General features: G+C 37.4%; 1 protein-coding gene across 1 annotated transcript; it reads right to left on the bottom strand.

Moving 5' to 3' along the window:
• Positions 1-7045: 7045 nt before the first annotated feature.
• On the bottom strand, positions 7046-18054 carry LOC122045638 (UPF0014 membrane protein STAR2-like). Its single transcript, XM_042605952.1, has 3 exons — positions 17673-18054; positions 7575-7820; positions 7046-7412 (listed from the first exon to the last, which is right to left on the bottom strand). The coding sequence occupies exons 1-3, from the start codon at positions 17913-17915 to the stop codon at positions 7098-7100; spliced, it is 804 nt and encodes a 267-aa protein (XP_042461886.1). The 5' UTR covers positions 17916-18054; the 3' UTR covers positions 7046-7097.
• Positions 18055-18689: the final 635 nt, after the last annotated feature.

The following is an 18689-nucleotide window of genomic DNA, read 5'->3' as shown; positions in this document are numbered from 1 at the left end:
GGCAAAGAGCATCTAGTGTGCAAGCTCAATCGGTCCATTTATGGACTGAAGCAAGCTTCAAGATCTTGGAACATCCGGTAATCCAGTCATATGGATTTATTCAGTGTCTAGATAAGTATTTTGTATACAAGAAGTGTAACGAAAATGTGGTGGTATTTCTTGTACTATACGTAGATGACATTTTGTTAATTGGCAACAATGTCAAGGTGTTATCGGGAGTAAGGGTATGGTTGTCCAAACAATTCGATATGAAGGACTTAGGAGAATGTGCACACATTCTTAGGATCAAAGTCATAAGAGATCACAAGAAAATGATGTTGTGCTTATCTCAAGCTTCATATATAGATACAATCCTTGCTCGTTTTAACATGCAAAACTCCAAGAAAGGTTTCTTGCCTTTTAGGCATGGAGTAGTTTTATCTAAAGAGATGTCTCCGAAGACATCAAAGGAGATAGAGGACATGAAGGCAGTTCTTTATGCTTCGGCTGTGGGAAGCCTAATGTATGCAATGTTGTGTACGAGACCGGATATCTGTTTTACCGTGGGCATGGTTAGCAGATATCAAAGTAACCCTGGACAAGAGCATTGGACTGCTATAAAGCATATATTGAAGTACCTGAGAAGGACTAGAGATTATATGCTAGTTTACCAAGCAGATGATTTGCTCCTTGTGGGTTACACGGATTCAGACTTCCAATCAGATAGGGACAATAGTAAGTCTATATCAGGCTATGTGTTTACTTTAGAAGGTGGAGCCATTGCATTGAGGAGTGTTAAGCAGAAATATGTTTCAGACTCAACCATGGAAGCTGAGTATGTGGCAGCCTCTGAGGCAGCCAAAGAAGCTATATGGCTTAGGAACTTCCTAATGGACTTAGATGTGATTCCTGGTTTGCCCAAAATAATCACAATTTATTGTGATAATAGCAGTGCAGTTGCAAACTCGAAGGAACCACGAGCCCATAAGGCGAGTAAACATATAGAGCGCAAGTACCACCTGATATAAGACATCGTGAAGCGAGGAGAAGTTGTCATCGCCAAGATTACATCAGCAGATAACCTGGCAGATCCTTTCACTAAGGCCCTTCCGGCGAAAGCTTTTGATCGGCATATGGAGGGGATGGGAATCAGATGTATGGCAACAGATATGGCAGCTTAGTCTTTTAGTATAAGTGGGAGATTGTTAGTGTGTATACTAAAAACCTAGCTTTTGTAAACATTTATTTTGAAATAAAGAATCACATTGGTCAAAAATATCTACATTTGTAGTTGTTCAATTAATTTATATTGTAGATAACATGGTGTGTGGTGTCACACACAGAAGATCATGTTATCAGTTCTTTATAAATTATAAACAGATGCTCACGACTAAGATGGAAAGGAACAAACCGTTGGAATAGTCGTAGTGTAATTAGGTATTAGTTTATCTTGACTAATAAATTACACTAGTACACTCTAAGTGTATTAAGTAGGACCATTTAAGGTAAGTTCTTTTTATACTGACTTAATAAAAGAACAACACCTTAGTTATTATGGAAGTGTGTGCTCTTAATCCTAATATAATAACAAGAACATATATTTAGTATTTATTTCTTTAACTTATCAAAGGGTGAGATTTAGCTCGATAAATCAAAAGGCTCGATAAGTTAGGAAATAATATTACTTATAGTGTGTATTGTTGATTATAGAAGGAAACTGTGTCCTAATAATCTATGTTGAGAATGTCCCCAAGAGGAGCTCATAAGGATTGTCATGTTAAACCCTGCAGGTGGACTTAGTCCGACATGACGATGAGGTTGAGTAGTACTACTCTTGGACTAAGATATTAATTAAAATGAGTTATCAGTAACTCAATTAATTAGTGGGCATTCGATATCTTAAACACAGGGAGATTAACACACTCATGATAAGAAGGAGCCCATAATGTAATTTGGGATTGGTGCGGTAGTGCAATAATAACTCTCTAGTGGAATAAGTTGTTATTGATGAACTTGAGTTGTGTGTTCGGGGCGAACACGGGATACTCAAGCTCGTCGGGAGGCCAAAATCAATTTCTCCTCTAGGTCCCTGTCGTAGCCTCATTAATGCCTCATATCCACCCATGAAAAGCCCATCTTGGTGTCCAAGAGGGGGTCGGCCCAAGGCTTGGTGACCAAGTCAAAGGTCGGCCACAATCTTCTCTAAAGGGGCCGGCCATAAGTCTTGCAAAGGGGGCCGACCACATAATTCAAATTATGATGGGTGTTTTAAATTTTTAAAATCTTCTCTTTGTAGATATCTACAAGTTTTAAAAGAGATATTTTAAATTATAAAACTTTCCTTATTTGAATTAGGCCACATAGTTTAAAAGAAAGTTTAAAAGTTTTAAAACTTTTCCTTTTTAACCATCCTTATGGTTTTTAAAAAGGGAGTTTTAAATTTGAAACTTTCCTTTTTTTGTCACCATGTTAAAAAAGAAAATTTTAAATGAGAAGTTTTAAATTTTAAAACTTGTTTTAAAATAAAGAAAACTTTCCTTTTCTAAAACATCCACATTAGGAGATTAAAAGAGAGCTTGTAAAATTTTATAAGAGCTTTCCTTCTTTCCTTATAAAATTTTTACAGGATTTTTATTTCCTTCCTCTTAGGGCTGGCCACCCTTGTTTGGTGCCCAAGAAAGGGGTTGGCCAATCAATTAAATCAATCAAAGAGGAGAAAAAGGAATTAAAAAGGAGGAAAGGAAAAACAAGAAGAAGATTTTAATTTTTTGTAAAAATCTTTCCTTGTATGCCTTGGGCAAGTATTATAAAAGAAGGGGAGGAGAGGCCTCATGATAGATCAATTCTTATTCTCTTGCTTGTGCTCCCTCTTGTGGTCGGCCCTCTCCCCTTGCCTTTCCTCTTGCTCTCTTTTATTTCTTTGTGGTGGTGGTTGCCGGATTTTAGAGAAGAAGGAAGAAGCTTTTGGGTAGTGTTCATCTTGGAGGATCGTCGCCCACACGACGTCCAAGAGGAGGCAAGGAATACGGCAGAAGATCTCGAGGTTATTAGCATACAAAGAAAAGGTATAACTAGTTATTATTTTCCGCATCATGCTAGTTTTTCTTTGTATGAATTCCAAACACAAGAGGCATATGATTCTAGAGTTTTGAATTTGTTATTTGAGTTTGTGTTTTTTTTTGTTTTTTGAATTTGTGATTCGATTGTTCTTTTTGGTTAAACCTAGAGTTATATAAGGAAATTAAATATTAGCTTTCCTTAAAAGGCTTTGTCTAGACGGTGGTGGATGATCTCATACCCAAGAAAGACTAGTGCCTCCCCATGCAATCCTAGAAGCCAATTTTAGAAATTAATATTTATTGAATTTATAACATAGGTGGATTTGGATCAATAATGTTAAGCATCGTTTGCGATCCAAATCTAAACCATTAAGAACAGATAAGTTAAATTTGGAATCAATAATGTTAAGTTCCGTTTGCGATTCCTAATTTAATTTCTAAAGAACACAACAAGTTGTTTAGGAAAGGTTCGACACTTGTATAAAATCTTTGTACAATGGAGCCGGTACAATCTTCCTAGGACCAACAAACAATAGGACCTGAAGTCTTCGGATGACGACTCATCCCACGTTGCTTGTAACGCCTTCTTTTTTCATTGCTTCTTTGTTTCCTTCTAGTTTGGACAGTTTGCCTTGATATGTCCCTTTTTGTTGTAGACGTAGGAAATGACTTCGGACTTAGCTTTTGGACTTGGTTGCGTCGTCTTTGACTGAATCACCTTCTTGATTTCTCTTTTGGTGAATCCCTTTTTCTTCTTGTATAGCTTCCAAACTAGGTTCACGAGTTCAGCGGTAATTTCATCATCTTCTTCTGAGTCTGATTTATCTTTGGACTCGGGTTCGATCGGATATTTTTCTTAATCTCCTTCGTCTTGCTTGTACCTGCAACCAACGCAATACCTTTCTCGGTCGGAAGTGCGTTAGTCTGTTCATGCAATTCCAATTCTGAAAATAATTCATCTAACCTAATTTAAGAGAGATCCTTAGAAACTTTGTAAGTATCTACCATGGATGCCCACAAAGTGTTTCTTGGAAAAGCATTGAGGGTATACCTTATAATATCACGATTTTCTACTTTTTGACCGATTATGTGGAGACCGTTGAGCAGGTCTTGGATCCGAGCATGAAGTTGACTCGCCGACTCACCATCTTGTATTTTAATATTGTATAGTTTATTCAAAATTAAGTCTCGTTTGCTTACCTTGGTGTCGGAGGTGCCCTCATGCAACTCGATTAGCTTTTCTCATAATTCTTTCGCGCTATTGAAGGGGCCTACTCGGTTCAACTCTTCTTTGGTTAAGTCGCACTGGAGGATCCGGGTTGCCTTTGCATCAACTTCAATCTTCTTACAGGTTCGTGCGTCCCATTTGCGCAAGGGACGAGTACTCCATCTTTGGTGGGGCATGTGTTCTTCTAGTAACCGAAATCCTCGCTGGAGAATAGTAGTAGTCGTGTAGTGTTGTAGCCTTCTTGGTGGGTCATTTAGAAAAAGACTCTTGCAAAGACAAAAATGATGAAGCTTATTCCAAGACTTAGTCTTGAATTAGTAGTGCGGTAGGAAAATAAGGTAATAAATCAGCTCGAATGGTGTTGTACCAATTTCAAGAAAAATTCAACGAATCGACAAAATTTGTCAGAAGAGGTTATTAGACCAATCCAGACTTATAGCACAAATTTGAAAATGAAAAAGGAAAAAAAAAACATAAGACTTTATATTAAAAAATGGATGAAAAAGCGACAAAAAAAGCTCAAACAGTAGTTGTACCAATTCAGAGCGGCCTCACTCTGATACCAATTATAGGATCATTGCTCGCTAGAGGGGGTGAATAGCGCTCATAGATTTCATATTCGTTTTAAACCAAAAAAGAGATAAAGGTAGTGGAAAAAAGAAAGAAAGAAAACAAGACAATGCTAACACTTTGATTTACTTGATTCGGAGCTTGTGACGACTCCTACTCCAAGGTCGCACGTGAGAGTACTTTTGATGGGCAAATACTATAAATTTGAATAAGTTACAAATACAAATAAGTAATTAAGTACAAGTAACTTGACAATTAAACAATATCGGTGACTTTAGAAATAGATCTTGAATATAGTCGTCATCGGGGCAGCTTTCAAACGTTAAAGAGGCATTTTCTGAGCAGTATACAGAAGCGAAAGTTGTTCAGAATGTTGTATTGTAGCCTCTGGTCGAAGCCTCTTTATATAGCCCATTCTGGGCGCTTGGACCACACACGGATGGCCAGACTGTAACGTAGGTTGATCCAATCAGCGCGCTCCAGCTTGACGACTAGATAAACTTCGGCGTTCTTGGCGCCCGAACCGCGAAGGTGCCTACCTAGGCACCTCGCCCGGGTGAAAGCTTCCCGATGCCTGGAGTAGCTCTGGGCGCCCGGACCACCAATTTTCAACACTTCATTTTTCTTGCAAAACAAGGTAAGCAATAATATATAATGAAATATAAGTTTTGACAGTTTTCGAACTATCCGGTTCTGACTTTGAGTTTCGCTGAAACTCTAAGTCGGACAGACGCCTTCTGTTTCCTATTCGAGGAACGCGTCCTCACCTACTCCTCTCAGGAGAAATTATCTTTTGCCAGATCGGTCCTCCAGACCGTCTGGACTTCTGCTCAGCATCTAAGGCTTCAGGACTTTTCTGTTGGACGTCCGATTTCCGACCCGTCCAATCTTCCGCCTGGTGTCCACAACCCCCGGGCCTTCCACTTAGAATTCTCGATCTTAGGATTTCGTCTAACGTCCTCAACCTGCTAAGATTTCGTCCAGTCCCCCAAACCAAGACTTCGTTACTTAACCGCAGTTAGGACTTTCCTTTGCTTAAAATCATTTAAGACTTTCCCGCACACTTAGTTCAACTTATTAGATCACAAAACAACTTAACTCTGAACCCCTTTGTCATTATCAAAACACAGGTTCGATCATTTGGTACTTCCTGCACTAATAGATTCCTCATGCTGATCGATTGGTAAACACCAATCGATCAGCTGATTGATTCTGAACCCTTCTGTTTACGAACTTGAATCACAATCGATCAAGCCTTACGCCAATCGATTGGTAAGCACCAATCGATCAACCGATCAATTTGGGAAGCTTCTGTTCGCAAATACGTAACTCTCAATTTTCCAATCGATTGATATCAGAAAACGCCCATTTCTAAACGTGATTTTCTGCCCTAAATCGCACCGCCAATCTTGTTCTTCGCATATGATGCGAAAAACTCAATTCATAGGTTAAATCTTAATTTATCCAACATTCGACGAATATATATCAATTTCACTCATCCATATGGAATCAAATGCAAAAATTGATGTATTTGTATCAAAACGTTGAAAAATAATCCTTACGCCTTAAGAACTGATAATAATCCAATCCTATGCTCTGATACCAATTGTAAGATTTGCAATACATCATATATATACTAAAGGATGTATCTACAACAGGATCTAACTTCTATCAATTTCTAAAGCTCAATAGAAAATGAAACAATAGCTCATGAATAGCTGACCTAATTCCATCATAATGCTATATCTTCTTACGTTTCACCAGAATATCCAACAAATGCATCGGATGTCTTCCACAGGATTGAGCTGACAAAATAACCACATTTCTTCTCAATGAGGGAGAAGAAGCTGGAAGAAGCGAGCTAGGTTCAACATGCCCTAATGAACCTTATCTCTTCCTTTTTATACTTGGCCCAACCTATTGAGACTATCCACCATAAAAGTTCATATCTCATTAACAATTCATCAATGTTAATAAACCGGTTATTGAATCTACATATTAAATCAGCATCCATTTAATTCAAACCCTCTTTATATGCATTGAAGGATTAGATCACTTAATTGGATTTAGTTATTTTATAACAATTAGTTATGTTTGTACCAATCAAGTATGAGTTCAACCTTATTGAGATTAAGTCCATCCATATGGACTCAATTGGATCTAGTTCACTCACGTAAACTTAATCCTACACTAACACCAAATACAACACTCATAGCAAAAGCCATTCACTAGTTATTTCTGAAAGGGGTAAAAAACAGAGTTCAATCAGCTGAGAATACTTTATATTCCAACTGGTAAGCTTTTGTGAAAAAAGAAGGCCAACACAAATACGTCGATAAGATACTGCTAACGGTGGATGCTCCGATAAGCATGTTCATGACAACTATCTGGAGTTGGATTGCCTCCAAAGGTGATGCACCACCCATAATGAGCCCTGTCATTGCACCTGGAAGAGAAATGAGACCCACTGTTTTGGCATTGTCCACAACTGGGGACAGTGCAATCACAAGAGACTTCTTAACTTGCTGATGTGCTGCTTGACGCGGAGTTGCACCGAGAGCCAATGCCGTCTCCACCTAACAAAGAGGTAAAAAAAACTTTTCTACTTAGCCTAATCTGAATAGAAATTAGCATAATCATACGAGATTTATGCAATCTCAACTAACAATCACCAATATTTGGTGCTTTAAGTTATGGGGAGATCCAGAAAAATTAAGCAGACGAGTTAAGGGACCGACCAGGTTCTTTTGCACTTTAAGATCTTCCCGCAGCTTCTTCATGGTAACACCAGTGACGGTCATTGCATTACCAACCATCATGCCGGCAACAGGAATGATGTACCTTGGAGTAAAGGGGAAGACATTCAGCACGACAAGCAAGAACATCGTCACTGATGTACCTGCCAGAATAGAGATTCCAGCTATACATTTCCCTCGTGGTACATGTTTTGCCCGTTGACCGGCTGTATAACCCGCAACAGATACCTACAAATATAAATGCATGACAAACACATTGAAATTTCATTCTAAACATGCACGATTGATGGTAGAATTACTATCCTTAAGCTAACCTTAGAAAATATAGCACGATAGAAACTACTAGGTGGAAATGTTTTACAAACTTAAGTGATAACTACTTCAATTGAATATGTATAGACTATTACAATTTACAGCCTATACCGGAATTGATAGGTCAAATTTTTCGTAAAACCTTTCATTCGTTGTCTTCTTCGTACATGACAGCAAAAGTAAGCCACTTTGCCAACATCACAAATAACAAGAGCAGCAGAGAAGATGATTCTGTTAAGATATAGTAAAAGATTATCATATACTAACGGCATAATCCAGGTAGGTTTACCATTGTCAATGTACGATTTAATTTGTAGTGAAAGAAGAATCCATATTCTGCATACACCCATTATATTCTAGTTTTATATACAGAGATGTGGAGGTGTGTGAATGACTTGCCAATCAATCAAAGATAGCTGCCATAGGTAGAATTACAGGTACAAATGTTATTGTGCAGCATACAACTGGTAATATTTATAGTTGATATTTCGACTGTGTCTATGCTATATTACCGTTGATTTTTTTACTATTACATCGCTGCAAACTCTACAAGAGGTGGTGGACATTGAGTTTGGTCTCCAATAAGTGGAAACATTGCCTTGGTAGAGATTTTGTAAAAATATCAATAATTTGATCACATACTATTGTCAACTTGCTATACATTCTTGTTCAAAGTAAAACAAATTATCCCCCGTAGTGACCAACTACAACTTCTCGATTTACCTCTTCACAGATGATAATGGGGCCGACCGTGTAGGGCTATTGGGTGGCGGATCCCATCTTTTTTGCTAAAGTAAAAAAATCAACTTCTATCTAGTTTGTACGGGAATAAAAATTAGATTGGCAACTAGATAAGTTGCCCCAATGTTGTTATGCCAAATCTTGGATACGTTGTTGATGGATAGGTGTAGCTCAGATAGAAGGGGGATTGAATTCAAATGACTTTCAATGTAGGATTGGGATGACCATGTATTCTACCTGAGTTCTAAAAAAAACATTATTGATTACATTTTGGTGGCCCAAGAGCTCAAATTCCTCCCAATAAATATAACAAACCCACGACATTTGTCTTTACCAGAACTAGTCTAATCCACGTCATTATATGCATGTAGTTCCCTCGTCAAGTGACAACATACGAAGAATTATGCCATTGAGGGAAGTATTCATTTAACCACTTCCCAATGTTGCTTAGGAGGTGAATGAATAAGTCGAAAGACACAATTGACTATAAAGGCAATATCTAGTGTGTAATGGTAACATAATAGAGTGCTCCAATGATGCTCATATATATAAGGATCAAGCAGAGGATTGAAGGATGTTAAAGTTTTACTACGATTTTTGCAGAGATGTGACGTGCTCTATACAGTTTTGCTCATTTAAGTAACCTAGAGATATATTCACTTTGAGATAGAAGACAACCTTCTCAATGTGGAAGACACTTAATACCAAGGAAGAATCAAATACTATGTCTTAAATACGAAATTTTTAGCTGAGATAACAAAGCAAATCCTTAGTGATTAAAATGTCACCACCACATAAATAAGGATGTGTATCGTGGAGCTATAGTAGTACCACTAAATATGATAGATGAACCAATTTTAGATTCAGAGCAACCTTAAGTGTATAGCTAATTGGTTAGACGATGAAGTCATGCTCAAAGTGCTTAGCTAAAGACCGTAAACAAATCTCTTAAGTTGACAGGCATGTGTAGGGTATTGCAAATGAACAAACCCTATGATTGTTTCATAATCTCAACTTGAACTTGAACTTGAACTTGAACTTGAATTTGACCTTGACCTTCTTAATAATTGGTCAAAAATTATGAGATACGTATAACCTTATTTATAGACGAGTTGACCCATTTAATTAAACGTGTAAGACAGCTTATACACAATTCATGTGGCATGACTCATTTAATTAAACAAGTCATAAGCACACATGAAGCCATTTAACAAACTCAAATAATACAACTATTTTTAATTATACAAATTCTTAAAATCCATATGATTATATATTATAATATATATGCTACTATACTATATGTTTATATCTTCTTTATTAGAATATATATTTATAACTTATGCAAATTACTACCAAATAACACGTTTACCTTAAACCTAATCCCACAAAATTGGAGATCAAGTTGTGCGAATGGGTTGTGTCAGTTTTTGTATACAAAATGAAAATATACATATCATTGTGAACTGAAAGAATATCTAGATGGATTGAGAAACAATTGTAGACAAATCAAAATAGAAGCTTCATAGCTATGCTTGTGACCGACATAACAAGTCATCTACAGCTTAAAAAATTAAAAAACATTGTTTGCTATATAGGACCAAATGAACATTGACTTTGATACCATGTAAAATAAGACGATTGTGGAGTAATTTTTTTTAATATGTTAAAGTGATCATAGACGATATGCTATTTTATAGAGATGATGGGATACATAAAAGCAAATACATATGTGTTAGTACACTACATGAAAAGTATATCACTACAAGTTTGAAAACTTTAGGAGGCTAATCAAGAAACAATCAAAGATAACAAAACAAAAATAAATACAAATCAGTAAGAGATCAACAGATTATTAAACAATCTCTTTAATCTAAATAGAGAAGAAGTTGCAGCCAGCGTTATTATAATTAATATCAGGTGTGAAGTCAAGAATAGGAGCTAACTAAGGACAAACAACAGCGACGGAGATTCAAGCAGACTCTTTGGAAAGCTGCCCATTGAAAGGAAGCAAATGAGTCTCTTGGTCGAGAATCTATCAAACAACTTCAGTTCATGTTATAAGAAACTCTTGATCTTCTCATTCCGTCTCCTATTGGTTGAGACTTCAGCATACAAAGACTCAATATGCTCGTACATTGGTTGATCTACCTACAAAAGAGCAAGAAGTCTTAGTTCTTTCACTCTATAGTAAACAGGATCCAACTACAGCCTTTGATCTGAATTGCCTTCCTTTTTTAGTAGTTTGTAGCATTGTGTCGTAAACTTTTTTATAATTCCTCCCTCTTCGTTCCTCTCTTATGAGCTATCCGATCCTCAATAGTTTAGTCAAGTTCCTTCCTATTGAAGGATCTCTTTGATCAAAATAGTGGTCTTGATCATGGTTTGAAATCTCATACCATACCAAGTAAAATGGTCAAAACATATCGTTCAGATAAATTATTAAAACTTGATACCCATTGGCATAGACAATGTATCCTTCCTATGTTTCATCTCCTTCCTCCCTCAACATTCAATCGATCATTGACACCATGCATCGGAACGTCGGCACAATATTGAAATAGTATTGTTCTAGTCAAACACCAAAACTCTGACACGACTTGAGATTAGGAACCTTGGTCCTAATTAACTTTTACAAAAGCATAGAATTATTTTTTAATGGTTGAAATCAAGTAGCGACCTTAAGGTAATTTTCTCTGTGTGTTGAAAATTTTACTCCAATTTAAAAATTAAGATACATTTTTTGAATGAATCTAATTTTTCAAAGATAGCCTCTAGCTAGAGGCAAATGAAAGTGAATTGTACACGAGGATGAAAGATATTGATATTATACTCTTATTTGACTTAAGATAAAGGGTTGTTTTATATGGATCCAATTCTTCAAAAATAGCCTACAGAGGCAAATGAAATGAATATGTATAAAAGGATGAAACATTTTGAAATTATACTCTGATTTAACTTAGGATAAAAGGTTGTTTTATATGGATCCAATTCTTCAAAAATAGCCTATAGAGGCAAATGAAATGAATTGTATATAAGCATGAAAGCTATTGATATTTCCTCTCTAAAGGTAAAAAAAGAATGCCACAAGGAGAACTATTTGAAAGCATAAAAGGTACTCGACAAGTAAAGGCCTTGCTTGCAAAAATAATGCCATGATGAATGCTAACAATCTGGCTTTAGAATGGTGAAAGTAAGTGTTTGGGTATATGATTGCTATTTAGCTCAAATACCCTCTTTTTAGACTAAGAATTAGATGGGAATGACAAAAAGGGCCTTCATGTATTGTAGCAAAAGGTGAAGTCGCCACCTTAGCAAAGGACCCTTCATGTATTGGGCAAAAAAAAAAGACAATTACGCTCACCCTAGCGCCCCGTCAGCGCACCCTAGGACCATCACAAGGAAGGTAAATCATGATGACTAAGAGGTAAGATGGATGGGAAGGTGAGTTGTGTCGAGTGTTGGGATTTATGCCCCCGCCAGTCTCAATATTCGACCTTTCGCTCATTGGGCAAATCTGTTAATAATAAAGTTTAGAATAAGTATTATATTAGTTTTTATTCTTTTCTTTTATTCACTTAAGTTGTCACGTGTATTATTATATACCTGTGGTATATATATATGTTGAGGGATGTACAACAAAAATCTAATCTCAATAATAATCCTGATTCTTTACTCCGCCGTCTCTTCTTCCTCACCTCTGTTCTTCTTCGCACTTCTCACAGAAAGTTCATCATGGTATCAGAGCTACCGCCGCCGCCGACAAACACGATCATTTCTCCAACATCATCAACCACACAAACAAATCCGGGTATGATTCATCAAACTGCAGTTTCTACTCAGCAGATTCCTATCGTTCAATCTACTCTCAATCCTCTTCCAACACTTCCTTCGATGAATCAACCTTTTTCTGTGAAGTTAGATGAAAACAACTAATTGATTTGGAAAAAGCAGTTCTTGAATATTGTGATTGCTAATGGATTAGAGGAGTTTATAGATGGGGCTCGCCCTTGCCCTCCCAAATTTCTTAATTCCAACAATCTAGTTGCAAATGCTGAGTATACCAGTTGGCAACGCTACAATCGTATGATAATGAGCTAGATTTACTCATCGTTGACTGAAGGTCTCTTAACTCATATTGTTGGGTATTCAACAATACACGATATTTGTTTAGCTTTAGATCAGATTTATTATGCCCCATCATTTGCTCGTGTGGCAGAATTAAGAAGTATGTTGCAAAATCTGAACAAAGACGGTCTCTCGACAGTGGAATACATTCAGAAATTAAATGGTATTTCCAACAAGCTTACTTCCATTGGAGAACCTATTTCTTACAATGATCATTTGTTATATATATTGGCTGGTCTTGGGAGGGATTACAATGCTTTTGTAACTTCTATACAAAATCGTGGCGACTGACCCTCCATTGAAGAAGTGCATAGCTTATTGCTAAGCTACGAATATAGATTAGAACGGCAAGATTCTGCAGATCAATTGAGCTCTCTTCAAACTAATATAGCTCATTTGTCTATGACAAAAAACCACCCTCATCCTAGACAGCATCGAGTCTCCACACCATCAAGCTTTCCAAATACTCCTCAATCCAAATTCCTTACACCTTACACCTCTCCAAATGGTCTTCTCAGCAACCCTTCAACTACACAATTTTACAACTAATGGAAACCTCAACAGAATCAAACCACTCATGCCTCAAAATCACGTTGTCAAATTTGTCTCAAACTTTGGCACACTGCAAATGCTATCATAGGGCAAATCTTAATTATCAACCAGCGCTTTCTCAACCAAAGGCTTTCAATAATTTTATTACCACTGATATGTCTTCATCTTCCAGTAGCTCAGCTGTGTCTAGTTTCATTGCGGCGGCTGATACAGTGAGAGATCCTAATTGGTACATACATGGATTCAGGAGCAACTCATCACTTTACCCCGGATATGAATATGCTGGATTCTGCCACTCCTTTTACTAGCATTGAGCGTGTGACGGTTGGTGATGGTAAGAACATTATTATTTCAGATATTGGCAATTCAATTTTACCTGCCTATTCTAAATCTATCAAGTTGTCTAATATTTTCCATACTCTTGCCATGTCTAAAAATCTCATTAGTGTTTCTCACTTGTGTCTTGATAATAAAGCTTATGTTGAGTTTCATTCCACATTTTTCTTGGTTAAGGATCAGGTCACACACAAAGTCATTCTTCGGGGAATCCTTGATCGTGGTCTTTACAGAGTCTGCCCTCCCGCATCGTCTTCTGCTTCATCTTCTACATTGCCTTCAAGTCTTTTTCAAGTTCATGTTGCTATTTCCTCTGATCTGAATCTCTGGCACAAGCGTCTTGGTCATCCGTCTTTTGAAGTTGTTAATCAAGTTTTAAGGTCTTGTAATGTCTCTATAAACAAATCTATTTCTCTTGATTTTTGTAATTCCTATCAATTGGCTAAGAGCCATAAACTATCTTTTGCTTTATCAAACTCTCGTGCACTCAATAAATTTGATCTTGTTCATACTGACTTGTGGAGTCCTTCACCTATTTCATCTGTAACTGGTCATAAATATTTTATGTTGATTATCGATGATTCTTCCAGATTCTCTTGGCTGTATTTGTTGCATTCTAAAGATGAAGCATATACCACTTTTGTTACATTTTACAATATGGTGCATAATCAATTTAATATTTCTATCAAAAATGTTCCTTCAGATTGGGGTGGTGAATTTCGATCCCTCACAAATTTTTTTGCTTCCAAAGATATTCATCATCAGTTATCATGTGCTTATACTCTAGAACAAAATGGAAGAGTTCAGCGTAAAAATCGTCATATTGTCGAAATGGGTCTCTCTTTTGGCTTACTCTAATATGCCTCTTAAATTTTGGCCCTATGCATTTTCTACGGCCATATTTCTTATTAATTGGTTGCCTACAACAATCTTACAACTCAAGTCTCCTTATAGTGTTCTTTATGATAGGGCGCCAAATTATAACTTTTTTCGGACTTTTGGTTGTGCTTGTTTTCCCTTTTTACGTCCCTTCAATTCCAATAAATTAGAGTTTAGGTCACGTCAACGTGTATTTTTTGGTTATAGCTCTAAATATAAAGGATATCTTTGTTTTGATCCTTCAAATTCCAAACTATATATATCTCGTCATGTGATTTTTAATGAGGCATTTTTCCCTTTTAGTTCCCCATCATCCTCTTATTATGTTAATCCTTCAGGTTCTTCACAAATCGTTACAACTCTTCCTATCGTTAGTTCTTTTCAACCATCTGTATCTCTATCACCACCCTCTAATGCTTCACTACTTCCTACAACATCTTCTACACAGTCTTCTTCTAGTCCTTCAGCCCCACCTCCACTGCCACCTTCTAATTCTTCACCATTTCTTGCAACATCTTCTACCCAGTCTTCTTCTAATCCTTCTGCCCCACCTCCACCTCCTATTCAGTCTCTTCCTTACACTTCATCTTCTTCTCATCGCTCCAACTCTTTAGACGTTGACTTGCCACATATTGATACAAATGTCATAGCACCAACTACAAATGCTCATCACCTGGTAACTGGAAGTAAGTTTGGCATATTTAAACCACGTGTTTTGTTGACTATTCTTTCTAGTAATCAATCTGAACCAAATACATACAAGTAGGTTGCTAGTGTTCCTGAGTGACAACAAGCTGTGCTAACTGAGTTTAATGCGTTGATGCTTTAAAACACATGGTCTCTTGTTCCAAAATCAGAAAATATGAAAGTTATTGGTTGTAAATGGGTTTATCGTTTGAAGTTAAAACTGGATGGTTCTATTGATCAATACAAGGCCCGTTTGGTTGCTAAAGGATATCATCAAACTGCATTTATTGACTATATTAAAACTTTTAGTCTTGTTGTCAAACCTCAAAAAATTCGGGTGGTTCTTACCATTGCTGTGTCTCACAATTGGCCTATTCATCAATTTGATATTCAGAATGCTTTTCTTCATATTGATCTTACTGAGACAGTTTATATGGAGCAACCTCCTGGGTTCATTGATTCTTTTTGCCCAGATATGGTGTGTAAACTACATAAATCATTATATGGGTTGAAATAGTCGCCTCGTGCATGGTTTACAAAACTTAGTCAAGCACTTCTGAATTCGGGTTTTTCTGGTTCTAAGACTGATACCTCCTTATTTTTCTTCTCTTCAAGTCGTGGTATTCTTATTGTGCTTGTCTATGTCGATGATATCATTATTACTGGTAGCACACAGAGTCTTATTATTTCCTTGATTGATTTTCTTAATAAATAATTTACTGTGAAGGATCTTGGACAATTGCATTATTTTTTGGGTATTGAAGTACATCACTCTGATATGGGTTTGCATCTCAATCAAACGAAATATATTACTGATCCTTTGAAGAAAACTAGCATGTTTGATTCCAAACCATCTGACACTCCTATGTCTTCAACTGCTTCCTTGTCTCTATATGATGGTGTTCCCTTAGAAGATGGCTCAGACTATCGCAGCGTTGTTGGTGCTCTTCAGTATTGCACAATGACACGTCCTGATCTATCTTTTGCTGTAAATCAAGTATGTTAGTTCATGCATTCCCCTACTATCTCTCATGAACATGCTGTTAAGCAAATTTTGAGGTATTTGCGTGAAACCTTGTACCATGGTTTATCTATTTCCCCAATTTCCTCTCCATCTTTGGTGTGTTACACTGATGCTAAATAGGCTTCTTGTCCGGATAATCGTCGTAGTACAAGTGGCTATTGCATATTTTTTTGGAGGTAATTTTGTTTCATGGGCTTCTTTAAAGCAAAAGGTTGTGTCACGTTCTAGTACCGAATCAAAATATCGTGTTGTTGCTAATGGAGCTACTGAAATTGCCTGGTTGGAATCTTTGCTTCGTGAGCTTCTTGTTCCTTTGGATTATATACTGTGCATTCTTTGCGATAATATGAGCACTATCTCCCTCTCTGCAAACCCGATCTTGCATGCCAAAACCAAGCATGTTGAAATTGATTATCATTTTGTTAGGGAACATATTGCGGCTCAAACTCTACTTGCTCAGTACACTCGCTCATCTGATCAGCTTGCGAATACATTGACCAAAAGTCTGCCAACTTTCATATTTCTCTCTTTACGTTCCAAACTTAATGTTCTTCATAGACCCTTAAGTTTGAGGGGGGATGATAATAAAGTTTAGAATAAGTATTGTATTAGTTTTTATTCTTTTGTTTTATTCACTTAAGTTGCCACGTGTATTATTATATACCTGTGATATATATATATGTTGAGGGATGTACAACAAAAACCTAATCTCAATAATAATCCTAATTCTTTACTCCGCCATCTCTTCTTCCTCGCCTCTATTCTTCTTCGCACTTCTCACAGAAAGTTCATCATCTGTCATTCACTCATCATCTCAACTAAACCCATGGGGCAAAGGGCCCTTCATACATGTGGAACCGTCACATTAACGGCCCCCCTACAACGACCCATGTCATATGGAGAGAGGTTCAACAAGAGCATAGGTGGCAAGCATATGGTGAGGCCTCTACAGACAGTGAAACCCTGGGATCGACCCCCGTCCGATTTAGACAGAATACCATGTGCTTACCATCTATGTCAAGCCCTGGGGCAAGGGCCCTTCATGTATTGTAGCATATAAAAGGGTGTTTTTTTGTTCATGCATGAATCTTAAAATGGCTTCATGTACAAACCTTAAAGTACTATTTTTTTTTTTGTTTGTTTGTTTCATAACTCCAAGGTGACATAAATTATATTATAGGTGTTATCAAATTATATAATAGTTGTCACCAAATTGTAGTTGAGGTGGTACTAAAATATATCTTATATGTTACCAAGTTGTATCGAAGGCGTTATCAAATATATTTTAAAAGACATCAAATTTACCTTCCCAAAAAGAAGTGAATTTCCACCCAAGTTGGAAAATCACAAGACAAATTAAGAAGAGTATACAGCAACCCAGTTGCGATCGAAGCTTCGATTTTGTTTCGAGTAAAGAAGAGTACCATGAATAAGTAAGCGAGGATGATCCAGGCGGTGTTCTTCTGGGCAAAGATGAACTGGAGGACGAAGCCGATGATAGATAGCTGGAAGAAGGCGCGGGCGATGGCGTAGATCATCTCGCCCTCGAGCTTGAGCTTCTGGGCGAAGGAGAGAGCGACGGCCATCAGCACCACCGACAGCGCCGCCACCGGCTTCAGCATCCCCTGGAGGAAGTCCACCCAGAACGACGCGCCCGACGGATCCATCGACTCCGTCACCCCGCGAAGTGACAGTAGAGCTAGGGAAGTGACAGTAGGAGAGAATCAAGAGATCGCAAGGGAGCCTGCAGTCCACGTTGCCTTATGGGGGAGGGGGGAGGGAGGGAATACAGCGGTGGTGGTGGTGGCGGATAGTGACATATAGAGAGAGCGAAAGAGGTAGTATGTGGGCGAGGGCGCTTCCGAGGGAAGGGATCATCTCGTCGCGTCGTCGATGACCACCCACCCACCATTTTTTTCTCTCCTTTTTCTTTGTAAGGGTACGTTTACATCAGACAAATGTCCCAACGCTCTCCGATTTTAATTGGTATATTTTACACTTCTTTGTACGGATGTGCAATACTTAAAACTAAATAATTAATAGTTAAAAAATAGTCAACTAATAAGTATACACTGTTATTAACTAGGCGAGTAAGAAATTAAGATTTTAATTCTTTTAAAAGACCGAACTAATCGCTATTGCTTTTGAGGAGGTGAGATTCTCTCATTCAGAATCTTTTGGATCAAAGAAAGCTCTACATATTTATTGATGGGATAAATTAGATTCCACCTATTTAACAGGTGGAGTACAGTTCACTCATCCAATAAACATATAAAGATCCAGGGATCTTGGACCAAAGATCCCTGCCCCTTTTGAGATAGGGGCATAATTCAAAACAGTATTGATATTTGTTGGTAGAGGCAGCCCTGGGTTAGGATTATCGGGCTCCTCTCCAGGGCCTTAAAACATCTAAAGGCTATATATATATATATATATATATA

Source organism: Zingiber officinale, chromosome 2B, assembly GCF_018446385.1.
Source record: "Zingiber officinale cultivar Zhangliang chromosome 2B, Zo_v1.1, whole genome shotgun sequence".
NCBI lineage: Eukaryota > Viridiplantae > Streptophyta > Magnoliopsida > Zingiberales > Zingiberaceae > Zingiber > Zingiber officinale.
This window is presented reverse-complemented; position numbering and strand designations above follow the sequence as displayed.

What these genes read in the sequence shown, in the direction of transcription:
- LOC122045638 (XM_042605952.1), bottom strand. Translation starts at nt 17,915, where the DNA reads ATGGATCCGTCGGGCGCGTCGTTCTGGGTGGACTTCCTCCAGGGGATG. An exon ending in TCCTCGCTTACTTATTCATG is followed by an intron (nt 7,821 to 17,672) that starts GTACTCTTCTTT and finishes TTATATTTGTAG; the next exon opens with GTATCTGTTGCGGGTTATAC. An exon ending in TTAAAGTGCAAAAGAACCTG is followed by an intron (nt 7,413 to 7,574) that starts GTCGGTCCCTTA and finishes CCTCTTTGTTAG; the next exon opens with GTGGAGACGGCATTGGCTCT.